This window comes from Diaporthe batatas (assembly GCF_019321695.1).
Source record: "Diaporthe batatas strain CRI 302-4 chromosome Unknown Contig00003, whole genome shotgun sequence".
Classification (NCBI taxonomy): Eukaryota; Fungi; Ascomycota; class Sordariomycetes; order Diaporthales; family Diaporthaceae; genus Diaporthe; species Diaporthe batatas.
In genome coordinates, this window is record NW_025408550.1 from 5,335,418 (window position 1) to 5,360,515 (window position 25,098).

At 46.2% G+C, this 25,098-nt stretch overlaps 6 protein-coding genes across 6 annotated transcripts; 1 reads left to right on the top strand and 5 right to left on the bottom strand.

Annotated features, from left to right (window-relative positions):
- Positions 1-3,479: 3,479 nt before the first annotated feature.
- On the bottom strand, positions 3,480-5,803 carry KVR01_003543 (uncharacterized protein; the record flags this gene model as incomplete). Its single annotated transcript, XM_044793460.1, has 11 exons — positions 3,480-3,569; positions 3,634-3,740; positions 3,795-3,952; positions 4,025-4,211; positions 4,316-4,394; positions 4,454-4,635; positions 4,680-4,716; positions 4,799-4,871; positions 4,927-5,368; positions 5,506-5,572; positions 5,669-5,803. 11 exons carry the CDS (start codon positions 5,801-5,803, stop codon positions 3,480-3,482), a joined length of 1,557 nt encoding a protein of 518 aa, XP_044648558.1.
- An 8,038-nt stretch (positions 5,804-13,841) lies between these two features.
- KVR01_002447 (uncharacterized protein) lies at positions 13,842-15,369 on the bottom strand (the record flags this gene model as incomplete). Its single annotated transcript, XM_044790546.1, has 5 exons — positions 13,842-14,205; positions 14,267-14,467; positions 14,554-14,601; positions 14,903-15,108; positions 15,313-15,369. The coding sequence occupies 5 exons, from the start codon at positions 15,367-15,369 to the stop codon at positions 13,842-13,844; spliced, it is 876 nt and encodes a 291-aa protein (XP_044647462.1).
- Positions 15,370-17,177: 1,808 nt separating this feature from the next.
- Positions 17,178-17,626, bottom strand: KVR01_003947 (uncharacterized protein; the record flags this gene model as incomplete). The annotated part of the gene is made up of 2 exons (XM_044785525.1): positions 17,178-17,450; positions 17,531-17,626. The coding sequence occupies 2 exons, from the start codon at positions 17,624-17,626 to the stop codon at positions 17,178-17,180; spliced, it is 369 nt and encodes a 122-aa protein (XP_044648962.1).
- A 419-nt stretch (positions 17,627-18,045) lies between these two features.
- KVR01_003294 (uncharacterized protein) lies at positions 18,046-19,450 on the bottom strand. The gene is made up of 4 exons (XM_044787131.1): positions 19,087-19,450; positions 19,000-19,032; positions 18,541-18,941; positions 18,046-18,487 (listed from the first exon to the last, which is right to left on the bottom strand). The coding sequence occupies exons 1-4, from the start codon at positions 19,432-19,434 to the stop codon at positions 18,361-18,363; spliced, it is 909 nt and encodes a 302-aa protein (XP_044648309.1). The 5' UTR covers positions 19,435-19,450; the 3' UTR covers positions 18,046-18,360.
- A 120-nt stretch (positions 19,451-19,570) lies between these two features.
- On the top strand, positions 19,571-21,772 carry KVR01_003955 (uncharacterized protein). The gene is made up of 4 exons (XM_044794651.1): positions 19,571-19,884; positions 19,942-20,114; positions 20,169-20,329; positions 20,393-21,772. Exons 1-4 carry the CDS (start codon positions 19,666-19,668, stop codon positions 20,857-20,859), a joined length of 1,020 nt encoding a protein of 339 aa, XP_044648970.1. The 5' UTR covers positions 19,571-19,665; the 3' UTR covers positions 20,860-21,772.
- KVR01_003224 (uncharacterized protein) lies at positions 21,738-23,586 on the bottom strand (the record flags this gene model as incomplete). The annotated part of the gene is made up of 4 exons (XM_044784358.1): positions 21,738-21,903; positions 22,012-22,846; positions 22,924-23,071; positions 23,209-23,586. The coding sequence occupies 4 exons, from the start codon at positions 23,584-23,586 to the stop codon at positions 21,738-21,740; spliced, it is 1,527 nt and encodes a 508-aa protein (XP_044648239.1).
- Positions 23,587-25,098: the final 1,512 nt, after the last annotated feature.

The following is a 25,098-nucleotide window of genomic DNA, read 5'->3' on the forward strand; positions in this document are numbered from 1 at the left end:
TTTAAATTTAAAGTTAATTCTTATAATAAATAATACTTTATAATATTATAATATAAAATAATTAAAATAATAAATATAAAAATATAAAATATAAATATTTATTTTTATATTTTTTAATTTTAATTTTATTAAAATATATTTTAATAACTTAAAGTATTATTTATATTATTAATATTAATATAAATTATTAAACTATAATTTAAATAGAAATTTTATTTAATTTTATTTTTATATTTAAAAATTAAATTTAAAATTAAGGTTATTTAAAGATATTTTTATTATATATAAATATTAAAAAATATAAAATAAGGTAAATATAATAGTATTAATTAAAAGTTATAAAACTAAAATTAATAAAGTTTTAATTAAGTATAGTTATATAAATAAAAAGTATTATTTATAAGTTAAATAGTTAAGTTAATAATTAAAATTAAGGTAAATAAATTAATTATAAGTAAATTTATTTAATTAATTAGTTACTTAATATTAGGTATTTAATTTACTTTATTTATTTAAAATAACTAACTTTCCTTTTTAACTATTTTTATTACTAATTATATCTTTTATATACCTAATTATTACTTTTTTATTTAAAAGTCCTTTAAAATTTATTATATAACTTTTCTACTTTATTAAATATAAAAACTACTCTAATAAATTTTTAACCCTTTTATTAAATAATTAACTTAATTATAAAGTTTAATATTAAATAAAGTTAATTAATTAATTAAATAATTTTTATAAACTTTATAAAGTATATACTTTTAATATCTATTTAATAATTTATTAAATAACTATTTAATAACCCCTATTATAATAGTAAGTCCTTCTTATTATTATTACTATTAAAGAAACTAATAAAGTCCTTTTTTAAATATAATTTAATTAATATTTTAATTAATAAAATAGTTTTTAAATTATATTTATTAAATTAAATATCTTTTTTATAAAATTTATAAAAATTAAACCTTTTATACTTTATAATTTTTATAAATTATTTAAGTTAAACTCTTTTAATAGGTTTTTAAAATACTTTTAAAGTACTTTTATAATAAACTTTTAATATAAAATTATTATTTTTTTTATTTATAATAATAATAATAAAAATAATTAATAGCTTTTATTTTTATAATAAACTTTTAAGTACTATTATTATTATTATTAATAATAATAAAACTTTATTAAATCTATAAAAGAAACTAATAATAATAATAATAATAATAACTTTATTAAAGTTATTTAATTATATTTAACTTTAAATAAATTAATATTAAATAATAAATTAATAATTATATTAATATTACTTTCTTTTACTTTTATTTTTATTATTTTTTTAAAAGGAATAAAGTTAATTCTATTATTATTAAGCTCCTTTTATTAGGCTTTATTTAAGCTATCTAATAATTAAAAGACTTTTAATAAATACTTAATTATAATATTATTTATTATAATTATATTAAATTAATTCCTTAAATTTCTATTAAATAAATTAATATATATATTATTTTATTTAATAAAATACTATTATTATAAAAATTCCTTTTATTTTAATAATAATAATTAGTTTTATAATAATTATTTAAAAATATAATTATATTCTTATTAATTATTTATACTTTTTTATATAGAGTTTATTTTTACTTTTATTTTAACTTTTATTTAATAATTATTAATATAAATTAAAAAGTTTTAAAGTTTAGGTTTTTATTAGGTGTATTTAAATTTATTATTTATTTAACTATTAATAAACTATTTTTAAAATAGCTATTTATTAAATAATTAATAATAACTAAAAGACCTTAATTAATAGATATTTAACTAAATAATTACTTTATAATATAGGTATTTATAACTTTTATATTAATAATATAACCTTATAGTTATATAAAAATTAAAGAAAAAGGATCTTTAAAATTTAAAAATATATTTATAATATTATTATAATTAAATATTTTAATTCTTTTATTAATATTTTTTATAATTTTTAATTATAAAGTTAAAAACTTTTAATTTATAAACTAATTAACCTTAATAAAAATATTCTTTAACTTAATAATTATATTTAAATAATCTTTATATTTTTTTAATTAAATCCTTAAATAAATTAATATAATTTAATAAAAACTTTAAATCTCTTAACCCTTATTTTTTTAATATAATAATTTATCTTTTAAATTATATAATAAAAATAGTATTAACTTTTAAGTTATAAATTTTAATAAATAAAGTTAAAATTAATTTATTTAAATATACTTATATTAAAGGTTAATTAAATAACTTTTAAAATATTTAATATTATTATTATTATTATTTATTAAAGACCTTACCTTATTAATAAAAGGGTTCTTATTATTAATACCTTTTAAAGCCTTTTCTTTCTTATTATTAAATATATTTTCTTTATTATTAACTTTAATAATATTTTTTATACTCTTTAAACTACTTAATTTACTATAATAGTTTTATTTTAAATAGTCTTTAAAAATACTTATAAATACTTTTAAATAGTTTATTAAACCTTAATTACCTTAATAATTAACTTTTAAATATATAATTATTTAAATAATATAATATTTTATTAATAAATTATATAATTTAACTTTTTAAATAAGTTTTATATAATAAATATTAAATAATCTAAACTTAATAAATTAATTAAAGTATATTATTTATAATATTAATTAAATTAATATTACTTTATATTAAAATAAATAAATTATATATACCTTTATAAATTAAGTTTAAATTAATTATATAAAATTAATATAATATTACTTTTATTTAATTAAATAATAAAGATAACTTATTATTAATATTAATAAGGTTAATATAGGTATTTTAATAAAAATATTAGATTTTCTACTTTACTAGTAAAGTTTTAGTTTAGCCGAGGAATAGGGGGCATTTTGCAGGGGGGGGGCCAACTCTCGTTTTTCCGAGACAGTAATTGTCTAATTGGCTGTCCCCGCCATTGCAAGACAACACCTCTCCTGCATCTGATATTTTATTAATACCTGCCCTCTGATCATGTGCACCCGAGATTTCCAACCTGGGAAGCTCCGAGCAACGTGCAAGGCCGTGAAGCAACCCTCCACGGCCACGGAATGCCGGGGAACAACATGTGATTTCACATTTGCAGCTGATCGCCAATAGTTGTTCTCGCTTCACCAACCATTGTGGAAATGGTAGAAAGGCACATGCCAACGGCTTTGGTGTAACTTGGCAGGTTGGGCCTTTCCAATCACGGAAATAAGTGGTGCTACATCTCCAACCTCAACATCACGCGACGGCTCTGTGCCATGCCAGAATCCTCGTCAGAAGGCTTGTCTCGAGAGACCCAGGCACCTTTTCGGGGGACAAGATGTCAAGCTGAGTTCCACAAAGTATCTTCATGACCGCCTGACCGGGGCCCTGCGACATCCACAGGCCATCATAAATGTCAATTGTAACTTGAGTGGACATGCATTCTCTCGGCTCCATCAGTACACGCCAATAATTTCGCCTACAACACTCCGGAATATCCCCTTCGGGTCGAAATCCTCCCGCACGGCCTTGAACCTAGCAATGTGCTGTCACAGTGTCAGTTAGGTCTGCTCGTTACTCACCATGCCAGTGTAGCGCGGTGTTACTTACGTCTGGGTCGAGGTTCTTCACAGACTGCGTGAGCACTTCCCGTGTGTTTTTAGTCCAGTGAGGCCTGCAGGGGAACTCGTTGATGAGTGTCTGCGATAGATTGTGATCTATCTGCGGTCAGCGTTCGCGTTACTGCTGGCGGGGGGTCAAAGTAGCCTCACAGAATGGCTCATTGAAACGCAGCTGGTCACCAATGTTGGGCCTGAAGCTCGGGAAGTCGAACATGATCGCGCCTTTGCTCCAGTCTGCACCGTCTGAGGTGTTTGTGGTCACCTGTCCAAGGAGATCGTAGTGCGGCTTGCCGAACTTGATGTTGATGCTGACGGCGGAGGATTCATGTCAGTACTGAAAATCCTGAACGTTTCGGCAGGGGTTTGTCGACCTCGCTTACCCGCTTCGGTATGTCGAGGTCATCACAATCAGCTTCTCTTTCCACTGCGCATCGAACAGCTCCCTGACCCGCTTCAACATCTTGTTGGCAAGAGGAACGGGGAATGCGAGCTCCAACGTGTAGCCGCGGAGGTTATAATCCCACTCTGCCTTCTGATCCGGGTAAAGGCCACCGATGAGAACGTCATCTTTGATGTGTTAGTGACCCTCGCTTGCCCTCACACTCTTTCGGGAGAGATTTCCTCGGCAGAAGGGGAGCGCAGCATGGGGAGCTGATGTGTCTATTACTTACAGTTATATCCTGTCACGGGCCAAGTCGTGAGCTCCTCATTGGTGTCCTTGGTGTGGAAGTTCGGTTTCTCCCAAATCCCCTACCGGTGACGTTAGTCCTGCTACAGATCCTGCAAGTGTTTCATTCCAGAAAACTTACGAAAAAGATCTCCTCAGCAAGCATGTTGGATGTGGCAAGAGCCTTTCCCGTGTTAAGAATGGAGATGGCTGCGGCGGCCTCGATCCCAGTCAAGGAAAAGGTCGACTGCAGGCCGTTCTGGTTGACATCATCGGGGCCGACGACATCGTAGTACCTTTGATGGAACTTTCTCTTGTACGGCCCTGTTCCATTCACCGGGTCAGCGATATGTTCACAGACTCTTGGCCGCTGCATCCTTTGGGCTCCTTCGCGGGCAGTAGCTGCTTGGGGGGGCATTTGCACATACACCACTATGGGCACGTTAGCATCGAGTCTATTCCACATTATGGATCAATTTAGACCTACCCAGAGGTTTGCCGTCAGGTAAGGTGATATGAGTGCTTCGATGTCTCCGTTCAGAACGTCCTCCTCGTCAAAACTTCACCGCATCAGTCCGTATTCAATCAACTTCGTGGCACGTAGGGGGAACCCACGTTTTTTGCATCGCATATAGCACAGTTTCTGGGTAGATCTTCATCTTCAGCCTCGCAATGATGCCCAAGAGCCCAAGCGAGGTTGAGGCTGCCAGCCACTCGTCGTTGGATTCGTCTCGCTCTATGGTCCTGATAGTTCCGGTGCCGTCGATGATGTCCATGGACAAAACACCGCCAACTACCACAGCATCCTCCCTGAGCGAGGTCCGGTGGGCACCCATGGCCACGCTTCCGCCGAGGGAGATGTTCCAGTTGACGAGGCCGGTGCCGATGTTGGCACCACGGGCGTGCAGGTAGTCTGCCAGCTGGAAGAAGGTCACGCCAGCCTCAACGACCACGGTGCCGGATTCGGCTCCTGCTGGGAGGTCGAAGTCGGAGATCTGGTTGACAAGCTCTGTCCTAATGATCTCGGTTGGCAGGTCGGCACACTGCGTGTCATACCCTGTGTCACAATGTCAGCCAGCAGGACTTTTGGCTGGTGTGGATGGGGAGTCCCCCCAAATCCGGGTGACATGGAGCCGTGACTACCACGGAGAGCCCAATGGGGGAATCATGATGGCTTTGGGATGTTACTTGCACATGTGACCCTTTCCTCCTGCGCGAACCTGTTTCCCTGAGGCGGCGGCAGCCTGGACGAGGGAAACCACTATGGGAGTTCTTGTCAGCCTCTGTCGGGAAGGTATTTTGGGTTCGCGGCCGGGCACAAAAAGCCCAGATGTCATCGAGACTCACTCTCATCCACGCTCGTGGCGTTGTGCACTGCCGTGACATCGTAGCAAGTGGGGAAGCCAGGGCCATCGAAAGAGTTGTACTCTGCGGCTCTGGCACCGCCCGCAAGAGCGAGTGCCAGAGTGACAAGATTGCTCAAAGACCTCATTGTAACGGTTGTCGTCAGGCGGTCGAGATGTCCCGATGCGTCCGAGCCCTCTGCTCAGCCATGCTGGGGATCTGTCCCAAGAAATAGTTCAGGCCCGCGGTCAGGGACGTGACATGTCCCCCATCCTCCCCCGAGCACAAGGAGTGTGACCTCGGGATGAACAGCCCTCTTTCCCTGTGTTTGTCAACGTGCCCGCGCTGGGTGTCACATCAACCCACCATCCCGCGTGACGAACCAGCCGCCCGCGGACGCCGCACCGTTCTTGCATCGCGGGTCCCTGACCTGCGCCCTCGCGCTGCAGACTGGCCTCGCTGAGTAGCTGTGCGGAGAAGCCAAGACCGCCCCCTGGACGTCGACAGGGAAGAGGCCTGTGAGGAGTTGGGACGGATTTGAGTTGCCTAAAGCGGACGCGCTCGGGGTTGTCATTGGGCCGTCCGTCAGCACAACTGGCCCGGCTGGTGGTCACCTCTTCGTTGTTTTGAGGAGCCCATGAGAATTCTCATCATGGTTCTGGGAACCTTTAGAGAATACAAGTCCTATTTCAGAACAGGCTCTTGGCGGGTTGTGACGACGCATCTCCTCACCGTTCGCCGTTCACCAGTGCAATGTCCCGTTCATACAGTATTAAATTTCAACCTGTGTCTGAGTTACAAAAAGTATGCTTCTATGCTGGGCGTTCCCATGACAGACGTCCTGGGGAGGGAGTAATTGAAAAAGGGATCGGCAAGGGCTTGGAAAGAGGGGGATATACACCATCTACTACCACCAGGGGTAGCATCAAGGAACAGGCATTGCCACAGGCTGGGAGTGAGTCTTTCCAGCTACCGACGCCCTGTCAACTCAGACGACATTGGGGAAATTTGCTTGGTCTTCGGGCCAACCAAATGCGGAGTGCCACTGATGATTTTGCCAAGCCAATATAGACACGTACTAGGTGATCAATGCTCTGGTCTCCTGTTCTAGCCTACCAATCTTCAAATTCACAAATTCTGGGGCCAAAACAACCGACAGCCAATCTTTCACTGGTTCTACTGAGATGCTTCTCCAAGTGATACACAGTATGGCAGGATTATTTATTAGTCGGGGACATGTTGTACTCGCCATTCCGTTTATTCTATTCCACATCCATGATTATTTCTGATATCAACTGGTTTCGCTTCTGTGGTTTCGCTTCTATTCCATATACGTCCGAGGACATATATGGCGCCTTCATACGGTGGTAAGCACTCAAGACCCAGCACTTGGAAAAGATGCAGTGTCGATAACTATGGTTAAAATACGATGGGTGGGCCGACTTCCAATAAACACAACTCAATCTTCCCCAAGTGATTGAGAATCATTTCGACCCACACGATGTATGTCCCCGGACGTATGCCGGATAGAAGCGAAACCAGCAGCTATTCGATCCAACCAAGAGGGTCCTCCCCAGGGACCTCTAAAAGCTTCTGGTGACTAGGCCTGTCCTCCAGGTCCTTGACGCTTCTCAGCGCGGATTCGCTGGCTTGTTCCGCCAAAATCGGAAATTCCTCGTGCCTATCAGCGAGTCTAAGCCAATCCGAATCCCAACAGCTGAAGAGCTGGTACTGGGAGAGATATGGGTCATCCGCCTCATAGATTTTCTAAAATTTCCCAAGTAGTAACGACTCTGAACAACTAGAGTCCGACGAAGCCTACACTGATGTCCAAATTTCTTTCTGCCCCAAGAATTCTAAGAACTAGATCCACACCCATTGGCGCAGCGACCGAATTTCGTGGTCATCAAGTGGGTAGACGTGGCGCTCAACAGCGTCTGCCGCGATTGCGCTCATAAAGCAGCCCAAGCCCGTGAAATTAGCGACCGTTGGGCCATTTTCAATGGACTCGGTGTCACCATCTTTGATGAATTCCAAAATCTGAGTGACAAGATTCGAGAAGCGGTTTTCAATCTCAGAGACAAGTGTTTGGACCTGGAGCGCACCCGTAAGACGCCCGGGTGAAACATTATGTGAAGACAAAGCTGCATGAGCAAAATTTGCTTCTAGCTTATAGGAAGTGTGTCCTCATCCTTCTCTCGGATGGCCGGGCTACTACTTGGCTCGATAGCTGCTGTCACAAAACCTTGGCCTTTGCCTCCGGTAGGAACTTAGTAAAGTCTCGATGCACTATGCGTATCTCTGCGGCATGGTTGGCGGCAAGAGAGGAGTCGCCGTGAGCAATGTAACGGTCAGTTGGAAACCCTAGCTCGGTCAGTCAGTCATATCAATGCCAAATCCACGCCTTGAGGTTGTGGGTGCATCCATTTTCCTCTTGGCTTACTCGGTCAAAGATCAATTGACCCTCTGACGAAAATTTGAGAAGACTTGGCATAAAAGGTCTTGAGCGTTTACCACTGTATGAAGGCGCCACGTACATTTTACATGTATGGGGATTTAAAAACGAAACCAGCCTTGGCATGTAATACAGAAGCTCGCCATAGTGACTAACTACTGCTTGCCCAGGTGCTTGCGAGTAGTCTGGAAACTCCGAAAGGACAGTGAGTGGCCTTGTATCAGTAGTCCGACAACAGGCGGAGATTCTCAAACTTGGTAAAATCGGTTTCCAACTCTGGATTAGAACTTTAGATTGGAGCAACATCAAAACAGCTTGTTACGGCAAATGCTATTTACACCACCAGCAATAGTCTGAATAAGAATGAAGCTGCAATATACCACCATTCTTTAAGCTACTATTATTTTTGTTTTAGTTTAGTATTGTATTGTATCCTGGGTGGACTCTACAATGCCTCCAAATCAAAGACAAGTAGAAGTCGTCTTTCTAATCCCTCTTCGGCAAGTACAGAATAATGCCAGCGTTTTAGGTCCTGAAGGATCCTTTCTGAATTTCATTACGGATATCCAAAATCATGATCATGGTCAATGACTTCTGGCACCCTTGGTTATCTGAAATTGCTGTCTTTAAAGTATGTGGTTCCTGACTCAGTGACGAGAAATGCGCGTAACGGCACTCAGTCAATCTCTGGAATCTACGTGACAACATCCTTAATACCACAAATCCTAGAACTTTGCTGTCTCTGAGGCGTGTCTTTCTACTCTCCCACTTCACTGTCTTTCCTTCAAGATGTTTGCCAGCATCTCTTCGGCCATCCCCTTTCGCATACTGTGCCTTTGGTAGGCAGTATGTGTTGTCATATGAGTATAAGAGGGTGATGTGCTGCTTTGAGAGAATATTTCATCAAGGAGCAAGCACTGGCGCCACGTGGTCTGTATCAATTTGGCTTGTGGTATGTGGCTGGTTTCACTTCTATTGTGTATACGTCTGAGGACATACATGGCGCCTTCGCACGGCGTGTAGTATGTGAGCTCTGGATCCAAATACTGGTTTTGTTCCCAATCCCCACACACATAAAACATATGTGGCACATTCATACAGTAAGAACTAAACACTGAAGGATGTTCTTTATTTTTTTTAAAAAAAAATGCCAATGACACTGTAGAGAGAATACAATGTGTGCCCAGGTGGGCACGTGGGCTCAGCGTCGTCCCGCATAGACAAACGGTACAAGGCAAACAAAGATGGCGGCCTGCTCTCCTCCAACGCTTAATCTATTGTAAAATGGAGCATGGAAAGAATTGAGTTTATCATTGATACTAATGAAGAGGCTGATGTGTGGTTTCGCTTTTATTCTGTATATGTCTAAGGATATATATAGTGCCTTTATATAGTGGTAAGTATTTAAGATTTAGTGTTTAGAAAGAATATAATATTAATAATAATAGTTATAATATAATAGGTATTTATAGTTTTAGCCTTATAATATATAGATAAGACTAAAGGGTATTATCTTAATAATAATATTAATTAGAATGTTATAAAGGAGTTATATAGTGAGATTAGGTTTAAAAATAGTTGCTATATAAATAAATTATATTAAGGGAAGCTTAGCTAAAAATTATCCCTTTAAATACATATATATACATATATATACTAATAAAACCCTTACTAGATAAGCCTATAAAGTTAATATTATAGCCTTTATCTAAGTATATAGCTATTAACTTTAAAAGAACTTAAGATAAAGAAATAATTTATAATATACTATTTTTAAGACTTTTATAATAAAGTATTAAAACTTTTAAAAAGAATTTTAAAAGTAATTTATAAGAAAATAAAGGAAGGGTATAATAAGTTTATCCTTTTTTAAGTTTATACTTTTATTATTAGTAACTATTAACTCTTTAATAGTATAGAAAAGTATAATAGAAATAAAGGAAAGAGTGGATTTAAAGTTTCTCTCTAAGAGGACTATAAGGATATATATAAAGTTATTGAAGACTTTATATGTAAGCTCTGGATTGGGGAAGAAACGAGTGGTTATATAGTGTAAAGGAAAAATACAGTGTGGCTGAAGCCAAGAGGCCGATGTATTTATGGATTTGGGCCAAGGAGCAGTATGGCTGTATGACCTCCCAAAGCAAACTCTTATATTCACAAAGACTGGCCAGCGGCAATGAGGTCAAATCTACCAGCAGGTAACGAGATGGAATCCCTTCTGCCCAAGGCGGCTCCATTCCTCGATAACCAAGCAGACATGATATTAATTACCGAAGTTCGCTCTCGATTTCGAAAATTGATCAGCAACTTGAGTCAACTCTGGATAAGTTGAGCGGCTGCTTAGTCATGGCTGGTGACGCCGGCCGACCGGTGGGACGTCTTTCCGCGCGATGTTTACAATGCTTTCTATTGCTGCATCGCCACAAGCCGGCACGCCTAGAGTTGGTCATGGACCACTATCCCAGCCGTCAGGGTCACAAACACAGAGCACTTTTCAGTCATTCAACTAGGCAGAAAAAGATTTTGCGCGATTATTTTGCAATTTTGAGACTTCTCACAACTCTTCTCAATTCAACATGCTACTTTCAAGTTATTTACACATCACCTTTGTCTGTGCGGCACGAGGCTGAAGCTACATGCCCTCATACTATATTCTCTCAGCACTATTATTAGCACTATATTATATTTTTAAACACTAGCTCTTAAGTGTTTACCACTCACTGTATGAAGGTGCCACATGTGTTTAATATGTATGTAGATTAGAAATGAAACCACTAATTAGGGTGGTGTTTGTGGTGCTGTTTCAAAATGTTTAAGTAATATGGTGAAGTGGTTGGAATTAGGGGGTGGTCGAAATGTGGGTGGGTTTCTTTAGGGCTCGCCCCCTAATGCCCTAGTCAGCCCTTGAGACGTGCTGCTTAGACAAAGGGGAAAGGATACTATGCTTGTTTGGAGTCGAGCTTTTCCCAAACCTGCGGCTCCTGGTCCTTTTCCCGGAAGCATCGGGAGCGAACCATCTAGTGCAAACTACGGGATGCTTTTCCAATCTACCTAACGAAGTCAAAGTAAGTACCTGGGTACTTAGCTAGCTCTCCGTGTCATTCCCGAGGTCGCTTCACCTCGACGGGCATGCCGAGAACCGGACAGTCCGTGGCAATGCATTGAAGCTAACAATTAAACTATATTTTCCACGGCAGCCTACGCAAGCGCGGTCAGAACCTAACAATAAGCGCGTCTGAGGACGGCCTTGACTCCCGATTCGAGTCCTGTTTTCCTTTCATAAGGAGGTTGTCTGGCAGCACAATCTTCCTCGTCTCGACAAAACCAAATCTAGGCACATTTGAAGAAAAGAAAAGAAAAAAGGCACCCAGAATGCTTCTCTCCAGCTTCATTCTCGTCGCATTCAGTGCGTCCTCCCTTGCCCAACAACTCCAACCCGCAGGCGGTAAGTTCCCTAGTCTGAGCATGGTCACCCTCCCGCCTGACAAAAACACTGCAGGTACCTGCATGGGAGGGGATGGATGTGTCACGGGAATGTGTGATCGAAGTAAGCATCCAAAATATGAAGACGTCTATCCAGAATACTGATGATTCGCAAAGCAATTGGCAAATGCGCCCTAGGGACTACCGGCAGTAGGTTGGCCCCATAGAAACACTGAGGACCTTGGTATATGTGTTGGTGTTTGACACCTCATGACTAGGGGGGTGTTATGACGGCAGTGACTGCGTCACCAATCGTTGCAGCGGTAAGACAGAATCAACCATTCAATCCTCTTACCATGCTGACAAGAGGCCAGGTGGTCGGTGTACACCGTGTTTGGCGGGCCTTGGCCTTAAAGGTAGGCCGTCTTCAGGCAGGACTCGACCGTGCCCGTGCAAGACGCTGACAGGCACCGCTAGCTCCGTGCCCCGGAATTGCAGATACAGACCGGTGTTGTAATAGCCACTGCAGCGGTGAGTGTGGAGTCAGTTTGACTCGAGTGCTCTTAGTGTGCGCTAACGAAAGTGTAGTGGATGCATCAGCTCAAGGTGGCTTTAGCTGCCAGTATAGACACTTCTGAGACTATCCATTGATACCCCGGATACCCTGTGCCGACTACCATACATCTGGCCCACGCCCTAGGGTGAAGGATCTGGTGTCTATTGGGCTCCATTATCTGCGATACGGTGAGTATCGGGGGGTTTGGGACACTGGGTAGACGATACGGCGGGCTGTGACGGATGTTCACTGGCAGGGAGGTTGTTTCTGAGCATTGAAAGTCAAGAGGTACAAATGAACAAGCGAGCACTAGATCTCCCTCGATGTACTGCCGCCTAGACTTTCATTGCATCAAGAATTCACTGAGTCCGAGGACTGGGACAATTTGCCATTGAAGCTGTGAAGGCCCTGAGGCCCAGGTTGAGGGTGAGGGGTCGCTATGAAAAGACCCACAGAGGTCAACCTGCCGGTGCTGCCCCTTGAGCCTATCGCATTCCAAGATTTTGGACGCTCGGGAGGATCAAAGTGAAGGAGCTGCCGAGAATGCAACTCGTTGAATTCTCCTTTCGGCCACAATCTTGATGACAGCATGAGTACATGTACTCTTTGATTCCCTGATGAAGCACTGATTGCAAGACGCCCCGCGGAGAGTTCTTCAAGCTACGTAGGTAGTAATTCGGTCAATTCAAATACTTCTGAGAAAACAGATGCACCGGCCCTCTGCAGCTCATTTGGCTCCTTGTAAGATGCTTGGTGGATTTAACATAGTCCCCTGGACTGTGGAGCCTCCAGGGCCAAGTTAGGCTCCACCACGGCACATGTTTATGAACTCTCATAGAAGCCCAGGTGTGGGTCTAGAAACTCAAGGTACTGATACTGCCCCAGCGCTATATCCTGAATTTTGTGTTGATCGAGTGCCCAAGTGCCAAAGTCTTTAGTCACTAGAATTCCTAGGTAGGGAGTGGACATAGAATCGCATTCCCTCCGCTGAGATATCCTGGAGGGGCTGATGGCACAGTGCCCAAACATCCTCCCCCCGTCCTTAACAGGCCCGGCCTTGGTCACTCTAACCAAATCATTTGAACTACCACTCATTTCATCTATACAAAACATTCACAGCACCTAACATATTATAACTACTGTTATCAACATTATATTCTTTCCAAGCGCTAGGTCTAGAGTGCTTACCACCGTATAAAGGCGCCATATATGTCCTCGGATGTATACGGAATAGAAGCGAAACCACATATGTCCTCGGACGTATACGGAATAGAAGCGAAACCACAAAACATTCACAATGTGCCGGCATGTGTTTAGCAGAAGCTTGGCGAATGCCAAAGCAGAGTCTTCCGGTCCCCGCCGTTGGCTCATTTCATCCTATTGCAGTTACAGAATTTTGAGTAATCGGACGCTGTGTGGCCAATAACTTAAGCTCAGAAATATACAGCTGTCGCATTATGTGCCATTATCTGAGCAAAGTTGTCTGGAAGCCTATCAACATGGTGCATCCTTTCCGTTTCGTCTACCACCTCCGGTCTCCTAACTTCAGCATTTTCTAAGTCACAGGCCACGATCTTCTTCTTGATTTCAAAGGCAGGGCCCCATTTGTAACAGCTTTGGTCCACTGGTTAGGCAGCCGTAGTCATGGTCGTGTAGGTGGAGTAGATTGTAAAGAGCTTTATCGGAGGGACCTGGAGACAACATCGTTGAGGTGAATGTAGTAGACAAAGACGGGAGTTCTCGGAGGGTTCAGACGCCAAAGTCGATGAGGTCCTCGCTGGATTCAGGAATGGGTTTGCTGGGCGGCTTGACCAACTCCTTGGGAGTAGTATGACGGTCGTTTCCCCCACCACTGACTTTAGCAGTGTCTCCGAGTGACCGAGGATGCATTCCTCCCTGGCGCGTGATGGCTCCATTATTTGGAGCCGCAAGAGTCGCAGCAGCCACAGTCCGTCCGCCATTGTACACTCCGGCTCCTACGGGAGCTGAAGGCTTACCCGCTATTTGCGCGGATTGCTTTCTCTGGTCGTAATTGCGAGAAAGAGCCGTGTTCTCAGCGGCTTTTTTGGCGAGCAAAGCATCCCAGGCCTTCTGTCCGCTCTCAAGAATATCCCTATCAATTGTGTGGGTAAATGTAATTCATGGGAATTCAGCATCATTTGAATGACACTTACTGGTGCAAGCTTTGGGAAGCGCCAACGCCACCCTTTGTGGCCTCTGGCTGCTGCTTGTTAGGCGAGGGCGTCTCAAGAGTCTCGACCCTTTCGTATCGCGCAGGTTGTCCGACCGTCAAGTTCGACTTATGCTGAGGCTGGTTGACCTGAGCAAGCGCCTGGAATGCCAGGCGATCTTTCTCGGTAGTCGTCTGGACGGCACTGGTTGAAAAATCTTCAGTCACAGCTCAGGAGGATTGAAACTGGGTTATTTAAAACATGGAAATATCGACCGAGCCATGACGTACGCCTTCCTTTGGACCTCTCGGCTCCTGTTCTTGGGTTTCTCGAGGGTACTGCGAAGTGCATTAGTTTTCGGCGTCAACATGAAAGCCCAGAAGGCTCGTCAAATCGGGGCCAGGTGGTGGCTGAGTCAAGGGCAGGGAGTGTTCAAAGGGCTTGTGAGACGACAGTCACCACCCCGGTCAGTGGTGATGGCCAAGGATGCACAAATCTGTTTGAACGAGTGGATGCAACGATGCTGCAGGCCAAGACTATGGTGGGAGCCTCCCAGCGAGCAACTGGAGGGAGCTACCTTGGTGCGGTGCTGCCAGGCTTGAAGGTTGGCGAAGGGGGTGCTGTTCAAAGAAGACTTACTTTGCGTTTGCAACGAATCCCTCGACGCTCTCTCTGAGCGAGCAAGTCTTTGGCACTGCGTCCCGTCGGATCTGGACACCCTCGCGGGTGCAGGGAAAGCTCCGGTACAGCTCGCCGAACTTGTTGGCGATGCCTTCGGCAACGATGTTGCGGACCTCGTCCGCCGCGGTTGAGGTGAGGGTCCCCAGATTCTCGAGGGCGAGAAGCTGCTGTTTTTTTTTGTCAGAAGGGTCGACTTGGTGTGTGTCTGTGCTCGTGTGTGCGTTTGGTGGGGGGGGGGGGGGGGTTATTGCCGACAAGATGGGAATGAGAAGGACGGCGACCACGAAGACGAAGACAACGGGGAAGGGGGAGGCAACAACGTCAGGAAATACGAGGAGCGTAGGAAGGCGAGAATGAAGCGAACTTACGGTCTCCATCGCCTGTTGAAGGCTGGTGGCCTTCTTCCGTTCGTCGTTGGTCGCCATCTCGACGACTTGTTTGTCGATGGCGATGGTCAGAAATTCGCGAACGGTCAACGGATCTCGAGGGGCAGTTGTAGTCGTTTGCAGCTGCCCTTCCTGGTGGAAGGAAGAGGGCCTGGCACGCACGGGCCATTGTGGGTGCTCAGCTTCCCAGGTTTCGTCCCAACTTCCAAAGTTGCCACAGGAGGGTCAGTACCTCTGTACTGGTGTGGTGGTAGTTTCCAGGGTGGGACGCCAGAATACCTACCTACTTAAGGTACTTACTTAAGTAAGTAGGCACCCAGTTAGGCTGACTAAAAGACCTCAACAAAGATGGGCAACTAAGAAAAGGCCATCGCCTGAGTTTACTGCACAGGGATTCTACAGAGACCTCCAAGGAGGACCTCTTGTGTGGATAAGTAGAGTTGGTTCAGAAGAGAAGAGCCCCCCAAGCTCTGAGCTGAACTAGGTTGGTGTTAAGTAGGATTCCGCCTGCAGATGATTCCTCTGCTCCCAGAGGTGGCATCAATCTCTGCCCCTGGTGATGGCATCGTCGCGATCTCATCTTCACAATGGGGATCCAAGTTGAACCTCTTAAACTGAGCAATCTAGACACAGCTTGGTTCATCGGCTGAACTTGACACACTGAAGCTGGTTGCAGTGCTACTTGGATGGCTCTTTGGTGAACATTTGGAATAGTGTAGTGGCAGTGGCCTCCTATAGGACCATCCAGCTGTTTGCCTGGAAGTATTCATTTGAATTTGCTTTGTTCTTGTCGTGCCCAGCTGGAAGTATTTCGTTCTGGTTTGCTCAACTTGAACTTCATCATATTAAATGAGGCAAAAATTACATATGTAGAGTATGCAGTGTTTCTCTTACCCCCATCCAGGGTTACTCCATCTCTCCTGCATAGTGAAGATCATGAATGGCCCTCTGTCCTCATACCATGCTCATTTGAAGAGTTCATTGCCAGTTTCATGATCTTGCTGTTAAGGACATTGTAGTCATTATTAAAAAGTGGGTTTTCATCAAAGCTATCGCCCAGAATTAACCCACATCTAAGGTTAATGCTCATAGAGAAGAGAGTACTTTAATTAAATAGGTCAATTGACTTTTTTTCTGGGCCATTGAACCAGATAAGGGTATCATTTTTGTCATCGCTCCCACGAGCATCCAGGCCCTTGGTGATCTCGAGTAGGAGGTATTTCCTCCCAATCTCCGCTGCGGGTTGTGACAAATACAATGATTTTTTGGCCATAGATCTATCCCTTGTGGCTTTGTACAACCCCCTGATCAAAGCTCAATGTGAAAGTCGAACAGCCTCATGTCAACATACCCAATTGCGTGTATTCATATGTGTCTCTGTAAAAGCAGACGGTTCATTCACCCGAGGCTGTCAGCAATAAAGATGGATTTGAGAAGCTCATATTTTGATCATGGTAACATCTGGAGGAACTTTCGAGCGTTTAATCGTGGCGAAGCGTGTTGAATCTGTTTTGCTTGGAAATGGAAACCTGTTGAGAGTGGGTGGAGGGGCTCATGCATTTTGAAACGGGCCAGACCTTCAGATTCTTCAATACAGTGGAATGCTGATTCATCGTGCACAAGCAATTCAGAAGGGAATCACAAAGTCTTATTGGGGAAGAGCTTGCAGAAATTTCCTGGAGCTTCTGTGTTCCTTATGTATGAACAGCCCAGGAGAAAATGGGCCGAAACGTGACCGTATGTAGTTATGTGATCAGAAGCCGCGATGTATCATCAATCACCCCTCAGGCTCCTTGGACTTGAGTGACAGGAGCGCTCTGATGCAAGGCACCACAATAAACCTGTGCTCAGGCCTCTCCCTCATCCTTGACCAACTCATCAGAAGAGTCCATCTTGTTCACCTCCTCGTCGGACTCGTCGCGGTCGTCAGGAGTCAGCTGCGCCTTGTCCTTTCCCGCCCTCTTTCCGCCGCCGACCTTGGAAGGAGTACGCTTGGTGACTCCTGTAGGCTTCTTCGGGGTGGAAGGGCCGTCTTTCCAGCCCATCTTGACCGATAGCAGTCGGAAGCGCTCCTTGGCTGACTTTTGGGTGATTCCAAGCTCCTTGGAGACGGCGTCGAACTTTGAACAGGCAGGGAAAGCGATGTCAGTTCTGCAGATTCACAGAACAGCAGGAAGTCATCTTGGAAGGAAGAGCTTACATCGATGTCAGGCTTACCCTTGACGTTTCGCATCAGGATCGCCAAGAATTTGGTCTGAGCCTCGTTCAGGGTGGTGGACTCTTTGGTGCTTGCCATCTTGAGGATGTTGATCGTAGAGCTTGGTGGTGAGGGAAGTCAGCTACCACTGTTTGAAATTCTGCTGTAGGGCAAGAAATGGCCATGAAGATGGAGAAAATCAGAATTGGTGGGTCTTCGACGGAGTTTTGCTTGTGTGGTAACAGTGTACCCAGGCATGCAATGGTACCAGAGCCTGCAGCAGGCTGGGGGGTTGCGCAGCTCCAGGAAGTGTCGATCTGAACAGCGCAGGCAATGACCTCAAGACAGTGAGTGTACTTACAAGGAAGATTTGAAGTGAGGTTACGTATGGTCACCAGCTGCCAGTTGAGGGCTTCGACGTTTCTCGAGGTAGGGTGCAAAGAAGGAAAGTGAAGTCCGTTGGACTGGGGGCAGCAGCGTGGCAGAAGTGTTGGTCAACGGAGGAATCAGTTCATCCACGCTAGCAAGCCGTCTGAAAAACAGTTATGAAAGTCTAGTCTGTTCAGCTCTTCTGCTGGGCGCGAGTCCTCTCCAGGATTTCGGTTTGATTCTAATCACCCGCGACTTGAGTGCCAGCTACGAAGTACACCAAATGCTCATCTCCTCCTAGACGGACGTGGCCTCCTTCAATCGCCATTTCACATTTTCCTTGGTTGCAAGTCAAGCTTCTTGACGGAATCCTGGCCCACCTCTCTCGAGTACGCCGTAAGTCAGACGCTTCAAGTACCTAGGTACTCAATCCAGGCACGGACGCTGCTGTGTCTACAGAATCATTACAATTCAGACTTGCCATCCCCTTCGGCGGCGGTAGCTGCCTTGTCTGCTGAGGCAGGCAGTCTCTCTCTCAGAAAGGCTTCCACGTCATCCAGCTCCTCCAGCGATGCAGAGTGAGCTAGGCCCCTATGGAAGGTTAGCTAAGCCATGAGCACTTCCGTCAGGGCTGCTCTGCTTACTGGTAAGTCTTCCGTGTCACGTTCAGCCCCAAGGTGTTGAGCACCTGGTAGCTCAGCATGTTCAACTCGGGCCTCACAAGGGGGTCGGAGTCACCGTGGCACGTCAAGATCGGGGTGTTCTCGTTCATCTTGGGGCCGGCGGCCAACACCTCACGGAAGGTCTTGCTGAGAAGCAGCCAGCCGGAAAGCGCCACAATGCCTGCGAACTTGACTTTGGCGGTCAGGCCTGTATAGATTGACATGGCTCCTCCTTGGCTGAAGCCACCGAGCACGATACGGTCGGCTGGGATGCCGGCGTCAATCTCGGACTGGACGAGGGACAACAGGTAGTCTGCCGAGGTGCGGATTCCCTCGGCATCTTCGTTCTCGCGCATCGACTCGACACTGCCATCCAGTACTTTCTGCCGCGGCTGTCAGTCATGTCCACCCAAATGCTTTGCCCGGCGGGTATTCACTGACGATGTCGAACCAACCTGGCATCCTGAAGCCGCCCTGGGATAAGGTTAGCACCGACTCGTGCACATGATGGACGACCTGGCTGCTCACATTGCAAGTGATGGGGATTGTGGGCGCGTGTGGTAGGATGAACTTGACCTCGTCAAGCCGTTGTCGCCGTCGCCAGTTCTCCACGGCGGATGCCCAGCCGTGACCGGTATCACCCAGGCCGTGGGCGAAGATGACGGTGGCTGTGTGGCTCTTCGCAGCGGGGAACACGAGGGGTTGGGCGTATCGGAGAGCCATTCTGTCCGCCTCTGTAGAGTTGGTAGCCCGTGGCAAAAGCGGCTCTGCCTTGGACGCTGGCGGAAGTGTGTGGCCTTTGGGGCTTGCGATAACTCTCAGTCTTGTTTGTGCCTGTGCTTTGTGAGTGGGCCGAACGGAGTGGAGGAGGTTCATGTACCGTACCCCTGACGTTGTACCTACCTATGCAGGTCCTCAGTGGGGTGGGTCGCTGACAGGCCGGGGTTGGGGTCATTCTACCTTTCAGCCTTCCATGATCCCCCCCCCCCTTTCGGAACCCATCCGGGATTAGCTAAACCTCTCGACCTCAGGCCATCCAGGTGATAAGTGACCTCTGCTCCACCCCAGAGCGTCCCCGGCTCTCTTCATCATGATCTTCCCGCCTCGATGGCTTCTCAAGGACCTCTCAAGGTTGGCGTTGCCGTAGTGTCGATTCTGGTCGCGTTGGTCGCGGTTTTCTACTCTTTGCTTGCCGGGCTGCCGCTGCCCTCGCCAGCCTCCAAGGTGGCTACCGCCCTCTCCAGATTCAGATCTCAGAGCGGGTGCTCGAGCACCAATGTGACGATGTCTTCCAGGCCACCTGTCTATTTCTTTAGCCATGGAGGTGTACGTGCCCAAATCCCGCCGTTCATCTTGTTGAACTAAAGCCAACGTCGGAATCAGCCAGATGTCATGTACAATAAGGAACATGCTGTTTATCCGGTACTCCAGGGTATCGGGAAAGAGATTACACAGAAGGTGAAGCCAAAGGCGGTTGTCGTCTTCAGCGCGCACTGGCAAGCCAAGTCCAATCTCATCCAGGTCAATAATGCCGTCGAGAACGACCTGATATACGAGTGTGTTCGGCCCTTTACGTGCTGGTCCTCTGGATTCCACTGACCGAATAGCAGTTTCTACGGATTCCCGGATTACATGTACGAAGCTCGATACCCCAGCAATGGAGACCCAGTACTAGCAACCCATATCTTGGACTTGCTCTCGTCAGCGGGCATCAAGGCTGAAGGTGTTAAACGAGGACTAGACCACGGAGTCTGGGCCGGGTTCCACGTCGGTAGGTGTGAACGGGACTCCCGAAGATAATTGGCCACGAGCCATAATGCTGATGGCCACTTAGCATTCGATCCGGTTGAAAATCCCCTCAACGTGCCCCTGGTTCAAGTCTCTCTCTTCAAGTCTGAGGACCCAGACCAGCACTACCGCCTTGGGCAGGCCGTCTCTTCTCTTCGAGACCAAGGTGTTGTCATAATTGGCGCAGGGATGTCGGTTCACAATCTTCGGGACATGTGGGATGTTATGACTTCAGACGACCCCACGCGGCCCCTTCCATACGCTGTTTCTTTTGACAATGCGCTGAAAGAGGCCGTGGAGGCGCCAGTGGAACAGAGGCAAATGATGCTGGCCGCCATTTGTGGCCGTCCTGACGCCAAGAAAGCTCACCCGTGGATGGATCATCTGATGCCGGTTCACGTCGCCGCTGGTGCTGCTGAGCCGGATGTTGGAAAGCAAGTATGGACGTTACAGGAGGGAAATTTTGCCTGGGCGCAATATCGCTTTGGGCAAGTTACCGATGGGGAACCCTAAAAGCTGGTAGTGATTTCGGTCCGTCCACGAGTTCCTGCTGTCTCTCCGCACTAGGTCGGCCAGGCTACCTGACCAAATCTTGTTCCACTTGAAAGCCCAAATGAAGTTGGATCCATACAGGAATCACATAAAAGCCTAATCCATGCTGCATATTGCAGGTGCATACGCCCTGTTCTTGTACTTCAACTGATTACGGAAGAGTTCCAGCCTATGTAGGTGGAAAAGCCACCGGAACGGAACAGGAGAAGTCAAGAAAAGTTCAAAGCCCGCGCGCGGTTGCCACCTTCACAGTTCCAACCCGTGAGCGCACCAGGAGATAGGACCCCTCTCCAGTTCTCGGCATCTCAGGGTTTTGCTGACACCTTTCAATCAGCCCTGTCGAAGAAGATGAAGTCGGCGGCCCCCCGCCCCAGCACAAGGCGCATATCTTCAAATGGACCCGGCTATGGGGGCCATTGTCGATCCGGGTTTCAAGAAGGGCTTGCTCCATGTCAAGTACACAGTTTTTGCGCGACTCGGATTACACTTAGAGCTCCAAAATGATTGCCGTCGGATCCAGGGAAGAGGTCTAAGGAGTGAAAAGAGATGACCTCTTCCAAGACTCCACACAGGGCTTGCCAATCGAGTTGTGGGTGGCAATTCTCAGCTTGGTCACCCAACCAAGGACGCTCGAGCCGTTGTGCATGAATCCCCAATATTTTCTATATATGTTGTGCACCTGGGCATTCGAGAGTGATGCCTCGTCGGCCCCTGAGTTCAGATAATTTGCCAGTTTTCTAAAGTGCCAAATAGAAATTCAAACAGAGTAGCCACCGTGTCTGAAAGCTTAGTGCAATGCCTGAAGTGCCGGTGGAGGCGTTTTCCGCCGTTCGATTTTCCTATTTCAGCGTGACACGAATTCCCTTGCTCCCAGCCTTGACCATCGGTATGAACATGTCATGATCGTAAAGCACGTCATCTTCGGTTGTCTCAAACAAGGCCATATGAGGGAAGACCCGCATAGCCAAGGCGACAACGACGAAGTGGATCTCGCAGAGCGCCAGACTGGTTCGGCCACCGGTCAGTACCCATTAAGATATCGAAGCGCCTGTGTAGAGCAGCGGCGAGCGGTTTACGCCGAATCTGAGTAAATGATGGCTTGTTTGAACTTACTTCATAGCTAGACACTTTCGACTGCCCTTCGAGAAGGCCATCTGACCCTTCTCGACCTCCTTGCGGCGAATATTCTGGTCGTCCAACCACCGCTCGGGGATGAACTCGTCCGAGCTGGGGAAGACTGTCTCATCGTGGTGGGTGATATAGGCCGACATCCCTATGGCGTAGCCCCTTGGGATCACATAGTCCACTGGCTTCTTGTTCCACTCCCCTCGGTAGACCAGATCCTCCTCGGTAGCAATTCTGGCGGTGCGGGAAGCCACTCCGTACGAGAGACGGAGGCCCTCTTGGATCACAGCGCCGAGGTAGGGTAGTTTTTCTAAGTCAGGGAAAGCCGGCAGTTCCCGCGGAGAATTCGTGATGCCGTGTCGCTCGAGCTCCGCAGTCAGCTTCACCAGGAGGTGCGGCTTCGTTAGAAGGTGGTATGTTATGACAGCCAACGCCGAGGCGGTCGTCTCTGTGCCCGCGCCGAGAATGGCGAAGCCCTCGGCGGCGAGCCTCTTGGTACCCTTCTCGATGGACTGCAGCTCCTCCTCCAGAAGCAGGGACCCGAAGATGGTTGGCCGCTTTTCAGAACTGATAAGGCCAGCCTCTACGTTCTCCCTGGTCTGGTTGATGCTGGCTGGGATCTCGATTTGCATCGTCCTGACGAAAAGGGCAACGTCCACAGGAAGAAAATCCACAATCCATGTGGCTACTTGGTCAAGGTGCTTTAGGAATGGGAAGAATCGGAAGAAGTGCGAGGTTTGCAGCGCAGCTTCTGTCGGATCCTTGAAGTTTGGATACCACCCATCCTGGTCAAGAAAGCCAAAGCTCTGGCCGAAAGAGTACGCTGCACAGCAACGGGTCAGTAATCTTTCAGGCAAGGGCAAGATCTTGCTTTCGTGGCCCTGGGCGCTGACCACTTACAAGATATAACATCAGCCGTGAAGCAGCTGTACGCGGTCTTGACGTCGAACGGCTCCTTGCCGCTGTGCCTCAGCAGCTTGTCGCATAGCATCTGAACGTGCTCTTTGATCTCCCCCTCCAGCTTCGCAACATTGCTGCGAGAGAAGTACTTTGCCACGGGGGTACGCCTGGCCCTATGGAGGTCGTGCCCGATGGTTCCAAACTCGGACAAATTGATCCTGGTGTGCGTGAGTGACGATCACAACAAGTCTTGCTTGACAGGCCCATGGGACGGATCACTTACACAGTCCCGCTCACCTGGTGTTTTGGCTTGTCACGTTTTCGGCCGCCCACAGCATAGATCTCATCACTGAAATCGATGTCGCTGCAGTGGATTTCGTTAGGGCTAATTCGAACGAGCGGCCCGTATGTCTTGTGCATCTTCTTGATCTCCCTCGTGTATCTCCCGAACTTGATCACATCGTAATAGAACTCTGGCAGGTAGGTTGCTGCTGCCAATTTCGGGCCTGGGATACGGCTAAGAGGGTGGAAGGGAGATATGTTGTAGAGGGCCTTGAGGAGCCGGTATGCCAGCCAAGCAAGGAGCAATCGAACCGCGGTCCGGCTGGTGATGATGTTCGACAGAGACCAACCTCCAGCATCCAGAAGTCCCGGAGTAGTCATGACTGCAGCCTCACTTTCGCCCCGTAGACTCCGCCCAGGGATCCGGATGATTTGAGTATGTAGGTATTTTTCAAAAGCAACCAGGACTGAAATCCTTCCCTGTGCATCTGGGTCCGAGAACCTCGGCCGCACAAGGAATACCTGCTGGCTTCAAAAAGGAGAGTTCACCATTGGCTTGTTTCAACATTTGAACCCACAAACCCCATACTTTAGACTAGCGCAAGGGAAGCAGGACAGTGCCAGAACTATGAAGCAACACTGCAGAGTCAAAATGTTCTAATAAGGTTTCACAACAACCTGCCGGGCCTTTTCTTCCAGAGAGGTTTCATTGATTACGGGAGCATTCTCAAGGTTAGACGGCTGGTATTGACTGCCCTATGTTGAACGAGATAAAATTGTCATTCGGGAGCGTTTTCATTCCATGCATGCCTTGAGTCGAAATAGACTGATTTGTGCACGCATGACTATCCAAGCTGAGAGCACAGTCATGTCCCATTCGCGAAAGCACCAGCAAGTACCCGCGTCGCTTCTGTCCACCTCCAGCTCCTCCATCGCAAATGCATGGCTACTCAAGCTCAACGTGGTGTGGCGAGGGAGATCTCAGCTTGCAGACTCACTTGGGCAGATATCGACTCCTAAAGACGTTGCTGATTGTACTGCCGATTGTATTTCCTCCCTGCATCTTACTAGCCAGCGCTTCCTCCAGGGCTGACTGGGTCACTGAGGCATCTGTGGCGTGGATATCAGCATCGTGGAACATGGCGGACCTGGTGATTTCCTGCGGAAGACTTACCATCCAAGTCACTAAAGCTGCTGCCCATGCTCGGCGTGCCGTCACTTCCCTCCCTCGAATACACCTTTCGCTTCAGCTCAGCCGTTCTGCGCGGCGACAGTGGTCCTGAGGGGTGTCTGCGGCCACTAGATGACGGCTTAGACATGAAGGCCGCCGAATTCTCCGAAGAGTCAGAGTTGGATGACTTTTGGAGTACACGCTCCCTCTCCTTTCCCTTCCCCTTGCCTTGACCGCTCAGATCAGGGCCGGTGACATTCTGCAATCGCCTTGCGGCGTTGGAGGCAAAGTCACGGGGGTCCCCTCGCAACGTGGCGCTGGGGTCAGTGAATTGGTCGCTGCCATCGGCGCCACTTGCGCCGGCTTCGGTGGATGTGGGAGGCTTCGCTCTGTAAGGCAAGAACGCGGGCTCTGCTTCGTCATCGTCGTCATCAACAAACCCAGATGTTCCACCGGGCTGGTCCTGTTGCTTCTGCTGGAAGCGAGGAGGCCGTCGGATAATGCGAGATTGTGCGGGGCTGGAGGAGGCAGAAGATTCGGGAGACGCCGAGTCAGCCGGGCCCGGGGAGGATGGGTCGTGGGCTCGCGGAGCAGGAGACGCCGGGCCGGCAGGGTTCGCGACCGAAGAGGGCACGGTTGGCAGAGATGGCAGGCGCTGCCTGTTTTGTGAGCGAGGCGAAGTCGGCACCGCGCCCGGTCTATGTCTCAGCGATCCTGCTGTG

Coding starts and splice junctions, on each gene's coding strand:
- KVR01_003955 (XM_044794651.1), top strand. CDS start 19,666: ATGGCTTCTCAAGGACCTCTCAAGGTTGGCGTTGCCGTAGTGTCGATT. Junction 19,885..19,941: donor ATTTCTTTAGCCATGGAGGT/GTACGTGCCCAA, acceptor CGTCGGAATCAG/CCAGATGTCATGTACAATAA. Junction 20,115..20,168: donor GAGAACGACCTGATATACGA/GTGTGTTCGGCC, acceptor ACCGAATAGCAG/TTTCTACGGATTCCCGGATT.
- KVR01_003294 (XM_044787131.1), bottom strand. CDS start 19,434: ATGAACCTCCTCCACTCCGTTCGGCCCACTCACAAAGCACAGGCACAA. Junction 18,942..18,999: donor TGCCAGGTTGGTTCGACATC/GTCAGTGAATAC, acceptor CAGCCGCGGCAG/AAAGTACTGGATGGCAGTGT. Junction 18,488..18,540: donor GTGACACGGAAGACTTACCA/GTAAGCAGAGCA, acceptor AACCTTCCATAG/GGGCCTAGCTCACTCTGCAT.